The sequence below is a fragment of the Callorhinchus milii genome, unplaced genomic scaffold (assembly GCF_018977255.1).
Source record: "Callorhinchus milii isolate IMCB2004 unplaced genomic scaffold, IMCB_Cmil_1.0 Scaffold11, whole genome shotgun sequence".
NCBI classification, from domain to species: Eukaryota; Metazoa; Chordata; class Chondrichthyes; order Chimaeriformes; family Callorhinchidae; genus Callorhinchus; species Callorhinchus milii.
The window spans coordinates 7,279,351-7,293,746 of record NW_024704752.1 but is presented as its reverse complement, the minus strand read 5'-3'; the positions used below and the strand labels follow the sequence as shown (position 1 = coordinate 7,293,746).

General features: G+C 39.3%; 1 protein-coding gene across 7 annotated transcripts in view; it reads left to right on the top strand.

Moving 5' to 3' along the window:
* The window catches only part of trip12 (thyroid hormone receptor interactor 12), an 87,671-nt gene extending 74,609 nt beyond the window's left edge, over positions 1–13,062 (top strand). For all 7 annotated transcript variants that reach the window (XM_042339267.1, XM_042339271.1, XM_042339268.1 and 4 more), the window contains 6 exons: positions 1,670–1,834; positions 5,867–6,031; positions 7,113–7,226; positions 8,301–8,395; positions 9,120–9,223; positions 10,295–13,062. In XM_042339267.1, coding sequence (XP_042195201.1) covers positions 1,670–1,834; positions 5,867–6,031; positions 7,113–7,226; positions 8,301–8,395; positions 9,120–9,223; positions 10,295–10,491 — 840 coding nt within the window. In that variant the 3' untranslated portion in view covers positions 10,492–13,062. The remainder of the gene's footprint in view (positions 1–1,669; positions 1,835–5,866; positions 6,032–7,112; positions 7,227–8,300; positions 8,396–9,119; positions 9,224–10,294) is intronic.
* Positions 13,063–14,396: the final 1,334 nt, after the last annotated feature.

Here is a 14,396-nt window from a genome sequence, read left to right as displayed (position 1 = left end):
TGAATTTTATTTAACATTCTCGAAAATTAAGAAATTAAGGCCTTATTTTTTCTTAATTTGTTCAGTTATGTTGAAACAAGAAATGCTCTGATCTTACAGTATTGTGAAGTTTTATACACCTCGCGTTTTACTGACTGAAAATGAACCTTCCTCCTTCTGTAAAAGAACTTCATCCTCCACAAACTGTTTGTATTGAACCACAAACTTGGGAGTTGTGTCACTTGGTGGCTGTTGGGATGCTTTGACATGCCCATGGGCTTTTGCTGCCACTTCAGCTTTCTTCTCCACTCGGGATTAAAGGTGCACTTTACAACCAGGGCAAGTGCAAGGGTTTCTTAAAGGGACAGTATTCCTAGGGATTTTCCCTCCTCCACACCCCCAAAATAGTTCACAAAAGTGGTAATTGTATTTGGGGGGCTGAGGTTTTCTCTGAAGGAGAACCATTTCTAGATATTTCATTATGTTCATGTTCAAAATATTTTCTATAAAGATAAACTTTGTTTGAATAAGTCAGTCCTCGGAGAACAATGTAGCCAGAGAATTCAAGGTTTTCCTTTTTCCTGATGAAAATTGCATAATGGTGTGGGTCAGACTGACTGCTACAGACTTAAATTATTAAATGGCTAAGCTGCCAATAGGAACTACTGTTGATTAAAAAATTGTTTAAATTGATTTTCAGGGACATTTTCACTGGTTAACATGTCAGTGGACATTCATGCCAGTTCATTAAATTTCATCCAGCTTTATAGCAGCTTGTAAACCTGACGTCTGTGCTCCCCAAAACAGTGTCTATGCATGAGCCAAATGATCTGCACTAACTTCAAAATCTTTCTGGCAGTGAACCACAGGTTAAGATTTTGATATAATGTGACAGGCTACTACTTTCAGTATGCCATCCAACATCCGATACATGTTGACTGAGCAGTGAGATAGAGTTCCAGATGATCCATAGGTGTGAAATGCATTGAATCCCCTGAGGGATTCAATGAACTGTAACATTTTGTTTGGAAACTAGGGAGATTAGTGAAGAATTGTCATTTTGAGCGAGTACAGGAACACGGGTGATTGTTCCAGTTGACTGAGAGCCAACATAATCAATTGCTATGTTTAGAAGAGAAACTGAGCCATACCTGGCAATGATTAAACCTGACCTCAATAATTGAAAATGTAATTGAATAAATCAGCAGGAAAATATTGTAAATGTTAATGGGATAGGGAAAATAAACCAGGGACATTACTTTGAGACACCAAAGCAGTTGGACAAGAGGACACAGATTCAGGGTTGTGAAGTGTGAATTTAGGACATGCACCGGGGAAGCATTTATATTTAAATAGAGGGCAATAGTTAGCTGCAAGAGGCAACCAGGATGTAATTGATGCCAGGACCCTGGACTTGTTTATGAAACTGCTTATAATGGGAAGATGGTAGAATTGACATTCTGGAAATATGAGAGCCAAAAAGGTCTTCATTCAAACCTCTCATCTTGATTTTTCTAAAATTGCAAAAAATATCATTAATTCGTTGGCCTGAATCTATTCACTGTATGAATGGTACACGGAAGACTGGGATTTAATGGTTATTTTGGGTCTTGGGATTTAACTTTGGATGCATCTTGTGTTTTATGTACATATAATATGTTCAATTCATGCTTTATGTTCTCTTAACCAGCTGGACTTGCCACTCAGCCTGTCATTTTACAAATGGATGTTACGGCAAGAAACTTCACTCTGCTCCCACGACCTCTTCAACATCGATCCAGTCGTTGCAAAATCAGTTTGTCATCTTGAGGATATCACAAAGCAGAAAAGTAAACTGGAGCAGGACAGGTCTCAGGTAATACACTGCCCTGTAAAGCCATGGATGAGAAATTAATTGAGGAAGTTACGAGAAATGGATTGAATTGTAAGAATATTCAGGGATGTGGCTGGGAAGTTTGTATTATTTGGGCCTAGGAATGGATCGTGGCTGAATGGTGTTCTGTTCCTAACTTCCTGTGGCCCTAAAGTATGTCTCAAGGTGATCCACTACTATTTTGATACTGTGAATTTGTGGCTGGCTGACTCGTCGATGCACTTATTTTTATTTGAAAGCCTAGGGGAAAAGCCAAAGCCTGTCATGAAGGTTGAAGTGAGCAAGCAAGGACAATGAGTGGTTTAGATGATCTCAAACTTGAGTTTAAAAGCTGACTTATAGGACCAGAAGACTGAGCGGAAAGTGCTTCCAGTCTTGAGCTTCTGGGAAAGAGTTAGACTAGGAGGCTCACTTGGAGATTGAACAACAGAAGAGCAATGATCATAGTAGCAAAAAAAACAGAGGGCGTTAACGCCAGTAAGAGAAGGATCGCTTATCGGTCAATGGGCCTTTTCTTATATTCTATCCAGGAGTTTGAGAGGTGCCAGAAGAGCCTTGGGCAGACTTGGCTACCTGGTGAGTTGAGGCGAAAAGAGGTTTGGCACGAAAATCTTCTGGGAGGCTGCTTTAGCAACGGAGGAGATGTGAGCATTTTATGGTGAGACCAAGAATGTCGATAGCTACACTGAAAGGCAAAGGATAATGGCTGTTGGTTAGACATTGATGTAAAGAAACTTTGAAGAATGTGTAGTGACCAATTCATGGCATCTGTCTTTGTTGTACAGTTATTTTAAAATGAGTGGAGGAAAAGTCCACAATCCATCCCCACCAAGATGTGTTTCAATTGTGCTTGACTCCCACAGCTATGAGAACTCGGTATGTAATAATGGGGGAAGAGCTAGAAATTTAAATAAATAGAGGAAATTTAGAAAAATGGCAATGGCACAGATGTGTTGGAGCTGAATGGCCACATTCTGTGCAGAAAACTTCTTTAAGCTGATTCAATAAGCCAGTGAAGCTTACTCACTAACTGCAGTATTCTTCTTACTACAAGAGAATGAATACAATTTCTTCCGAAGGGCAATCTAGCAAATGCTTCATCTATTGGCAAACCCTTAAATCAGACCACTGCTGAAGCACATCTCAATACAGATTGACGTCTTCCCCTCAACTGGTAGTTATGGGCTGTACCTATCCAGGGCAATTGCGTGGACATCAATCAACCTTATTACAAACAGAAGGATGCCAGCAGCATTGCCGTAGATGAGAGCTTTTCTCTTTGATGAGTGGCAAGGCATCCCCACATCTTCTGAGGCAGAGGGCTCCTATTTAGGAACTTCCCTCAGCCCACAAATCTTTGTAGTTTATCAAACTTGCACCTGCTTGGACGTGTTCCCAGCTCTCCATCGTTTATTAATAATGTTCAACATATGCTGCCAAGGTTCCCCTTTCTGTCATTGACTCAGTGAACCAAGGAGTGCAGCCAACAATGCTACAATTGAACAATTGTATGGAATACACCGAGCATGAAGATCAACGTCACGGTGTTCTGTGCAGGGTGTAAACTAGATGAAGCTGAACACATTTGTTGCTGCTTGTGTTCGACAATATGAACTTTATGGATTTATCTGGTCGTTTACCATAGACCTAAATCATTTATTGTTACTTGGTTTTCCCTAGCAGTTGTGCTTCCAAAACGTAATTCCAAATTAAATCTAATAATAATCCTTATTTCCTGTAGCACCTTTCATGTAATCCCGTCTCAAAGCACGTCACAGGATATACTGTAAAGTGTGGGTGAACATGACACCAAATTTGCACACAGCAATGTCCCACAAACAGCCATGAATTAACAATTTTATTGGAGGATGTTAGCTAGGACACCGGGAGAAACTCCCTTCTCTTTTCAAATAGGGCTGTGGGATCTTAACATCCATCTCAACAGGCAGACCGGACATCGGTTTAACTTCTCATCCAAATGACACATCCAACAATGCGGCACACTCCAGCACTGCATTGGAACATCAATCTAGATTGAGCTCCAAGCCCTGACATGGGGCTTGAACCTACAACCTTCTGACTCAGAGATCAGAGAGTTGCCAACTGAGTCAGGATGATACAAAATTTAGAGATTTTCTTTTACAAACTTGTTGCATTAAGTCTCTAAGCTATATGCCTAAGAGTAGTAATTCTGTCTTACCATCAGTAGTAATTCAATACAATACACACATTTACATTCAGTATTTGAATGTTTTCAGCTCGAGTATGCAGTACATGTTGTAGGGTGGCTGGAATAGAATAATTTGTAGCTCAATAAATGCACAGTCCAATTTGTGTTAATACAGGAACAGAATAACTGCACAGTGAGTTTCCTTTCAAGTTGCACTTGTCTCAGAAAATTGGTATTGTTTTCATCTGCCTTGATTCTTCCTTTGAGAGAAATTTGCTTAGATGAGTGCATTAGCTTATGTAGCTCTTTTGGTAACGAGACTTCAGACAAACCCATTGCTTTGCAGATGTTACTCAGTCGTCCTTCCAAGCCGAGGATAACAAACTGTGTATGCTTCATTTCGATGTTCAGCAGAGCCTCACTAGGAAGAATCGATGCCTTCGCTGCTACTTGGGCCAACAAGAATGAGCTGGAACAGTATTCATGCCATCCTTTTGGCTGTAGTTGCAGTTAAGATGTAGATTTATTTGATCTGCAAGCCACGGAATACATGAGCATTCTTTGGTTAAAACTTATTTGGGGTAAAGATAATCTGGGTAAACTTATACCCACTGCAATTTCCACTTTGAGAAACTGTTTTGAGTTGAAGATTTGCAAAAGGTGGCTGTGAATGCCGGTTCCTCAGAGGAGTTTCAATACTGCAATGCTTTGGCATTCACCTCTGTAATCAGCCACAGGGTGTCACTCTTTCCCCTCATCTGCACTTTGCTTCTATTGACCAGATAAACTGTGTGAAGTTACTTTGCATTTCTAGTGCTATATTTCAAGCTGTTCGCCTAACCTCAGAAGTGACACCATTCAAATTGAGTGGGTGATTAAATCTTGTGGAAAAAGAGCAATCATGAGCAGTTAGACTATTTGGCCCATTCCGCAGCTGTGTTTAGCAATCTGAATGCTGGAAATGCAAGTGCATTTCAAATGCAGTATTGCACTAATCTGCTTTCATAACCTGGATGATAGGTTGTGGGAAAATGACCTGCTTTCAACATGCTCTTTCTCTTGTTCTTCAGTGCTCATTCTGTAGAATTGGAATCAAAGGTTTAAGATAAAGCAGGCGAGTGTAATTTTGGATGTTTTATGCTTTAATGTGGATTTTTGGAGTAAATGGAAGTCTTTTTATGATGAGATGAAATGCAAAATTCCTGAGTGCTTCACAGTGATAATTGTCACTGAGTATCACTGTAAATTGGGAGTGTTTAAATCACAAAAGTGCTAAGCGTGCCTTTGGCGTTTTCACTGGTCTAATAGAGATTTACACAACCTTTATCCTTCCCTTCCCCTAAATCTCTAAGGAGGTCTTCCTTCCAACGCCCATGTTTCCTAGGTAACGCGAGACTGACATTTGCTTAATGGTAAGTGGAACGTTGTTGGGGGGGGGGGGCGGGGTGGTGAGATCCCCTAATCCCCTGGCTTTATTGTAGTAATGCACCTTAGGTTCGCCCTCTGATGATGGCGGTACCTCCTGTTAGCACACTTGGAAAAAGGTGTTGTACAGTTGAATTGTTTCTTCCACTGGTTAATTGTATTTAAATATCGCCTTCATTGTTGAAAGTGTATCTTCTGCACACAGTGTCCGATCTTGTGGGTTGTGAACCAAAAGGTTCTGCTGGATTTGAGACAATTGGTTTAACTTTATTCCAAGAATGAGAAGTGATAGTTTTCATGTTTGTAAGGGGAGTCTGAACTGTGTTCAAAACCTGACTAATATTCAGTCACATCCCTGATCTACTGCAATACGCTGTTCAGAATAAGCAAGTCTGAATCTGAAATGTTTTTTTTTACAGAGCAAAGAATGTCTTCAGCAGGCCCTGGAAAGCCTGAACATGAATGGCTGCTCTGTGGAGGACTTGGGACTGGACTTCACGCTGCCTGGACACCCTAACATTGAACTAAAAAAAGGGGGCAAGGACACAAGTGTCACCATTCACAATCTGGAGGAGTATCTGAGGGTATGTAGCGTAGATTTCAGTTGTAATCTTAATATCTCAAGTGGTATGAACACAGCAAAGCAATCCTTGTAGTTATGTGTCCTCTTTCTTGGGCTTGGAATCAATCTATTCGAGGTGAACATGTTCCAAATTGTTTTCCTTTCATTACTAATCTATAGGGTTCTCCAAATGTAATACTGTACATACAAAATACTACTTCACGGAAGATCTGCTCCCCATGTTATTGGCTTAAATTTTAGATCATGTAGCTCAGTGGTTAGAGCACTCGCTTTGCAAGTGAGAGACCTGAGTTTAATTCCAGGCAGAGTGAAACCTTGGGCAAGTTTCCTTACTCCACACAGAGCGTAATAATAATCCCTCCAAAACCAATAATAAATTGGTCATTTTCAATCTACGACTGTTTGTGGGACATTGCTGTGTGCAATTGGCTGCCGCGTTCGCCCACAAATATACAGTCAATTCACTTTACAGTATATTCTGTGAAGCGCTTTGGGACATCCTCCCGACGTGAAAAGCGCTATATCAAATGCAAGGATTATTATTATTATAGAAACCCCGTTTTGTTTTAAGAATTGGTGGGTTAGTTTGAATTTATAATAATAATCCTTGCATTTGACATTGTGCCTGTTCACGTCTTCGAGGCGTCTCAAAGCATCTTCATTTAGTTTCTTAATCTAGTGAATTGTTGATCCAAACGGAACCCTTCTGTTTATTGTCATCTACATGGAATTTAAAATGTATTGAATTAATGAGAAAGTTTGTGTGCGGTTGCACAGAATTGAACTATGCAAATAGTTATGAATATCATTTCACACTTGTTTGGAGGAGCACAATACCAAGTGGCCGCACCTACCCCAAACCCCTATTTGCAGAGAGAAGAATGATCCAATTAGCCTCGAAACTCAAAGCTTGGGAATGGTACGGTGGGGCAGGGGAGGAGGAAGAAGCACTTTTTTTTAAAAAGGGAAGGGGGGAACAATTGAGGCAACTGAATTTCAAGGGTTCTGAAACTAGTTTGCCCTAAATGAATAAGTGTGTGTTGTGCTTTGCATTGAAATTAACAGTTTTCTGTCTGTTACAGTTGGTAGTGTACTGGACCTTAAATGAAGGCGTTTCCAAGCAGTTTGACTCTTTCCGAGATGGCTTTGAGTCTGTTTTCCCACTCCATCACTTGCAGTATTTTTACCCTGAAGAGGTTAGTTTTTTTTATACATGTTGCATTTTCCTGTGATAAGCAATCTGTAGTTAAGTGCAACAGATCTCACCTCCAGATTAATATCCCTGGATCCTCAGAAAAGAATCCAAGATGTTGAAGCTAAAAGATAGATTGTTTTAATTTGGAGCTTCTGTTCAGAACCAAGGGCTGCTGATATAGGCAATTGCTACTGCAGTAATTGATCAGTCCATTACTAAATATCATTTAACTAATTGGGTTGTAGAATGTATTTCATGTGTTCTGGTACATTGGGAATCAGTGGGCAAAGTTAATGCTCATTCTGCTTGTGTTATGAACCAGCGTGTAATGAGTTTCTGAAACCATCCTAGATACATACATAGAGTAATGCACACCATCAATCTGATAGCTTTAATTATTTTTGCTTGCTTCATAGTTTTTTTTTAAAATTGCTTCTTCACTTTGGCAAAATGAATTTGTTTTGAATGGTAAATAGATGTTCGGTGTCTATTTAACTGCTACAGTTTGGCCACCATTCTGGTGTCAACTCTTGTCATGATCTTCAGAACTGAAGTCTTTGACTGGTGCTCACCCATTTTGCTCATCTCCAATTCAGCCTTTAGGTAATCCAAAACTTGTCACTGCAACTTTGGCTGTCAGGTATTTTGTTCAGCGTTTTTCTGCCCGCAACAATCAATAGCCGCTGTAATGTGAACGTACCCTCTGTTCCTATCACAGTTTGACAGGATTGGGGGGTGGGTTGAAACATTATAGCTTCAACTCTAATATCTCAATATTGTAACTTTAAGATGAAGGATTTATTGTACATTTTAGTAGAATTTCCTTTGTAGTCAATGCCGTCCTCAGTTACCTGATTAGGACTGGCTGGTGAAATGTTTAAACGCCCTAGAGATTTGTGTCTGGGACTATCCATTTGCTGATTACGTACATGTGCCGATTGCATTGTCTACTTTCCCAATCCACAAATCAAAACCTCCAGTTTAGTGAATGATGTAAACCGACAAAGTTGAGGTTTACTTACTGTACTGACTTGTACTCCGTATGGCTTTATTTTTTCCCTCGTTTGCCCTACAGTTGGATCAGTTACTCTGTGGCAGCAAGTCGGAGGCTTGGGATGTGAAGACTTTAATGGAGTGTTGCAGACCAGATCATGGATATAATCATGACAGGTAAATAATTGCCAAGTTTACATGTGACCTGCACATCTGAACCCCTGGCATCACAACTTTCCCTTTGTTATCGCAAATTCTGGAACAAACAGGTGGGATGTTCTGGCCTTAGTTTTGGAAACAAGTGCAATATAAACCTTGAATGGTATAGCAATCAAGAGAGAATAATGTGGCAGGGAAGCAAAACATTACAAGCCAGCTCAAAATTCCAGCTGTCTTTGCGATAAAAAGAATAATATTTAGAGCCATGCCATTAAAGTACAATGCTGAACTATTCCTATCTGCCTTATAAAGAGAGCATGCTGTTTTGAAATTCATGAGCTTAAAATGTGTTCCGTGTGAAGCTGGAAATTGGCATTCAGATTCACCTATGTATATGCTTCCCCATTTGGATAAATACAAATAGGGAGGCTCAAATCCACTGATCAACAAACAGCTTCTTTCAAGTAAAGTACAAGTTAGATATCTTAGATAAAATGTTTAACAAGCTGCTGGATGCCATAGTAATTAAAATGATAATCTTTGTATTTATCAAGCTTTTGAGACACCTCAAAGCGCTTCACAGAATATACTGTGAATTGACTGCATATTTTGTGGGCAAAAGGACCACAATTGCACTAAATGTGCCCAGAATTGATTGTTTGCATTGAGAATTTTTATGACTTTTATTAAAATGTGGCAGATAAAAGTATTAAACCTTTCAACTTTTTCTTTTGTCCCACAGTCGTGCTGTTAAATTTCTGTTTGAAATACTCAGCAGTTTTGATGGTGAACAACAGAGACTGTTTCTTCAATTTGTTACCGGTAGCCCCCGACTCCCCGTTGGAGGTAAGCCAGCTGTTTTCATCCTTGTGATACACTGCTAGGATTTCTGGGCAAATCAAATATAGGTTTGGGGGTTTGATGTAAGTTTGTCTCCCAAGAAAATGCACAACTGCAGCCACATAAATATGCCTTCAGCGGCTTGATCAGTATTTAGAATCTCTACAACCTGCCACTTACAGGGCACCGAGGACTTTACAGTTTTAAACATGTATCTGTAACCCTGTGGGCTTTACTTTTGTCTGGAGATAATCAGACATCAAAAAATAGGGAAGATCAATAGTAAATGAAGGAGCACTTCTCAGAAATTAATTTGGAAAATGTGGAAATAGAAATTAGTATTATGATAATATTAGCCTTTGTAGTGTAGATTTCATGAAGGCTTACTACAAATGGGAATAATAAGTTAGTTGAGCCCGTTGTGCTTCCTCCTTCCATAGTCTCTACATAATCTGCCCCATCATAGATTCCATCCCACCCACTCATTCTTCTGAGGAAAAGTTCTACCCAAGGTCAGCGAGCAGAACTTCAGCAAAAACATTGGTCCATCCTCAAATCTGCTTTATCCTACTTTGTTCCCAGCAGCATTGGAACCATCATATTTTGTAGTGTTTACCCATCACTTGGAACCTTGGTTACCAGTTTATGTGGGGGTGGACTGTTGGACTGTTGAAGGTTAATCAACGGTATCAGCTGTTAATGTGTCACACATTAAAGATTCCAGAGGAAATGCGATGCACTAGCGTAGTTTAGCATTACATTGTTTTAGTTGTGTTGAGCTTTTTAACAAGGTAAATTGTCAAGCATTAATGAGTCATGTATACATGCTCTGGCTGCCAAAAGGTTATTTTTTTATAAGCCTCTTTGAATGTGACATGTCTTGCTAATGGGGAATGTTCACAAATGTGTAATTGCATCCTCTTTGCAAAGTGTCTCGTGGTGAAAAGTTTGATTGAAAAAAAAGTCAGATGGAAGTTAAATTCCTGCCATCTGAAGCACCAATAGAGTGGGAAGATTTGGGTAGCACAAACTGTATTGATCTCTATAGCGAAGCTAATGGAAGAATTGTCTTCACAGGGTTTCGGAGCCTGAACCCTCCACTGACCATCGTTCGCAAGACCTTTGAATCCACAGAAAATCCTGATGATTTTTTGCCCTCAGTAATGACCTGTGTTAATTATCTCAAGTTGCCAGATTACTCCAGTATCGATATAATGCGTGAAAAACTTTTAATAGCTGCTAGAGAAGGGCAGCAGTCGTTCCATCTCTCCTGATCACAGCGTCTGAATCTTCAAGCTGCCTGTTACAACAACAAATGACAAAAAAATCATGATTTATTTTCTAAGTGTATCACTGCATCAAGGCAATGTGTACAGCGTACTTGTAGAAATGGCTTGGTATGCTGCAGATCTTCAACGAAAAGACTTGGATGGTATATTTATTAAAAATAGCCCCTACGGACTGAGAGAAATTGAAAAAAAAGACCCCCCCCAAAGTTAATGCAAGATTTAAACAAAAATAAATTCTTAAACAAGTTCTTGTTAATTTAACCATTATTTGATGGGTGCAGTTTTTAAATTGCTTTTTTCTGTGTGGTATTCAAACAAAAAAAGAGAGAAAGAAAGGGATGTTTTTCTTCGAAGATGATGGAACAATAAAATGTCACTGTGCAGTTTGATATCGGTGTGTGTATCCATCTGGAGCCTGCATATCTGGTGGTTTTGGTTCCAAAGATTAATATGTACAAACATGCAAAAATTAATTAAGTCACTCATACCTTGCATAAAATAATTTAAGCTCTGCTTAGTGTTACTTGCCTGTTTTCCTCCCATCTTCTCTCCCCATCCCTGCCCTGTCTTCCCCATTCACTTTGTCCTTTATGTTTAATTCATCTGCACTTGTGTGATGTAACTTGGGTCCTGCTTTTCTGTGATATTTTCTAACCCTGCGATCCAACAAAAAAGATTGAGCTACAGGCTTAAACACGTTTCAAAGTTTTGGTTGACCTGTTTTGGCCTAAAGGGTGTCATAGCATAATTGCATCGCTGTCTCTTAACTCTCACATCTAGTAATCTCAGTACTGAAGTACTTTGCCAGTAGTTATGTTGCAAATAGGACGTTTGGCAGAAGCCCCAATCACACACTAGATTTGTTTACAGAATGATTTCAGGCAACTGAATTTTCAGCATTACTGAGCTGAAATATCCCCTTTTTTTTAATTCTGTAGTTTAAACAATTATCGGGCTGGTTAGTCTTTGTTATTTAAGGGACAGGTAGCATTTCAAGTTGGTGTAAAACTTAAAAAACAAAAAACAAAAAAGGTTCCACTTGCTGTTACAGTGGGATGGTTGCTTTACCTTGTTTAATTTACCGTGTTGTAGTTCACTTAATTGTTTTTGCACTGCTAGCTTTGAACAAAATAGTTGAGCTCTCTAAAAGTTTGATGAGGATAGTGCACTTGTAGGCACTGCTCTGTCCAACTGTTCATGTGCTGGTTTCTCAAATCTGCAATAATAACTTTCATCAGGTTAATGTTTTTACCTGAACATAAATAAATAAACTGTTTGACTCACGCTTTTTGTATAATTATTTTGTATTCAGCAATCAATCAAACCTTTCTGATTCAGGGATAGTGCCATAAGTGTCTTTTAAAGAGAAATAAATCATTTTAAACTAGTCCCAGTTACTTGCTGTGAGGAAACAGGCAGAAATAGTTTTGTTGGATGCAGTTGCAATGTTCCGAGGCATGGCACGGTTGTCAGCCCTCGCTAAAAATTCCAGTGTTTCAAAGTCTGATTGACATTTTGAGTGGTGATACCTGAGGCACTTGGCTGGAAGGAGATGGTGAGTTGGATGTAAATTATTGTGCTTGTAGTTGAATTAGATCACTGAAGCTTTCTTGGGTTTATTGCTGTGCCTGTGAACCTTCAGCTCCTCCTCACTGCCTCAGCATCTTCTCCCAGACACTCAGTATTCACAGTTCAAAGTAATTTTTTTAGTTTTAAAAAAAAGGCTCTAGGGGAATTTTGCAAGGGGAATATTCTGACAAAGTACTCCCAGTGTAAAGTGCTCTTTTTTTCCATGTATCCCTCCCCTTTTTTTTCCCCACAAGAAAATATGTGGTTAGCTGTGTCTGCTCTGTGAGAGAATTCTGAAATCCATAAGGAGCTTTTTGAAGACCTGACTGGTCGTCTGATTAGAAAAGAATGTCTTGGTTGAATGTAGGAGCAGGTCTTTGGCTAACTCTTGACTCCGCAATATTGAGCCACTGACTTGCATTCAAGTCCTATAATTGAGAAAGATCCTGATCCCTGCTAGTATTGGCGCAGGTGAACGGTTTTGGTTCCATTGGTGGGACGTCTGATCTGATATTTTCCTACTTGCAGACTTGTGCAACAAGCTCTATTTCCTCCTGAGAACAGATGAGTACTTTATGCTGAAACTCTTCTTTTCCCCTTCCATAACTCTTCCCCCACCCCCACCTGAGACATCATTTCCCTTTAATCTGTAGCTGTTTCTTTTTAAAAAGAAAGGGTACTAATTGTGTTTCAAATGCAAGGGTTTAAGAATTGTATTAAACTCCAAATTCAAACTGGCTTAGAACTTGTATACTATATATAACCAAGCAACCTTTTTCGTACGCTTGTTGCAGTGTCCATCCATTTTGTACAATATCACTTGGTTGTGTGCTTGTAGAAATATTAGTGAAACATCATTTTGCTGACTTCAACCAGTTACATAATTTGTTGCTTTCTCCCTATAATTTTGCCTGTGTCTTTTCGTTTGCCTGCATATCTGGTTGGTTTTGTGTTACTTTGCAAACATTAAAGAGAGTTTTAAACATGTATCTGTAACCCTGGGCAGATTCTTTTGATTTGTATAAAAAGGAAAATGGGGTTGTCCTGCGTTTCGGTTTCATTTGGAAGCTTAGACTGTGCCACGACAACTGAAAGGAGATCCATTCTATTACATAGGTATTTCTGATCCAAGCATAGTTCGTTTCCCCAATTCTTTCATCCAGTCATGTCGTGTGTCACTTGGAAACGGCGACATCTGGAAAATCTGAATGGATTTGACTTTTAAAATAATATGAAGCTTGCAATTATTACAAATGGCTTGCAGTGTGTACATTAGCTGTGTTAGTATTTAATAGAAACCGATCCAAGTCATCTTTCAAGGTAAGCATAGCAATGGGAAAGGCTATTGAGTTCACGTATCCTGTCCCATCATTTCAGTCCTCTTCCATCATCTCATCTGTTTTAGTTATCCTACCCTAATCCCACACTCCTGTGTTTTATTTTTTTTTAAAAAAGGGAGAATTGATGCAATTCATTTTAAAATGCTTTGAATATTCTGGTTAACTGGAAAATTAGATAAAACGAGCATCTTTCTTGGAGCCTTTTATCCACCTCTGTAAAATGGAAAGTGGGAGAAAACGAAACGCCAAAGAATTGGAAGAAGGATTTGAGAGGAAGAAGCTAACGGCAATGAATGGAGGGAATGGCGATTACTGAGAAGGCAACCGTGAATGCTTAAGCACTAGTTGGTTGGCATTTATTGGATGATGGCAACTTCCAAACATGCTGGTGGTATGTTAGTCCATTGCCAAGTCAGGAATCAACTTTAAGCTATCAGCCCTGGCCTTTCAAGGTGTTTTGTTTTTTAACAGTTTTTAACTTTCAATAAAATAAACTCCCAAGCTTGTAACTGTTACCCTCGAATAACCTCGTTGTAAATCGTTGTACTACAGGGCATCCCTTTATAGGGGAACAACTACTCGGAATATAACTAATACACAATTACTCTTCTCCCCTCTTTCCCAACCCAAATCCCACCAACGGGTTTGATTTGCTGGCTGCAAATTCTCAAAGTTGAGGAAGTTGTGTTGGAACTTCATTTCGTTGGAAGTAAAAGCATGAACTCGAGGTGAAAGGATGAAGGCATTTTTATCCTCGACAAAACTACTTTTCACTAAATTTCTTATTTCTGATGGCAAAAGATAATGATTCTAGTTTCTAAGAAGGCGTCCAATGATTCATGGTTTGTGAAAAGTAAGATTTTTCTTTCAAAGATTGATGGCGATTGTACCTATAAGGTAATGAATGGTCCTTGTGTAATCTCTGCTTTCCAGATTAATTTGTTTTCACAGGCTTTTTTAAAATCTGTTCCTATCTCCATC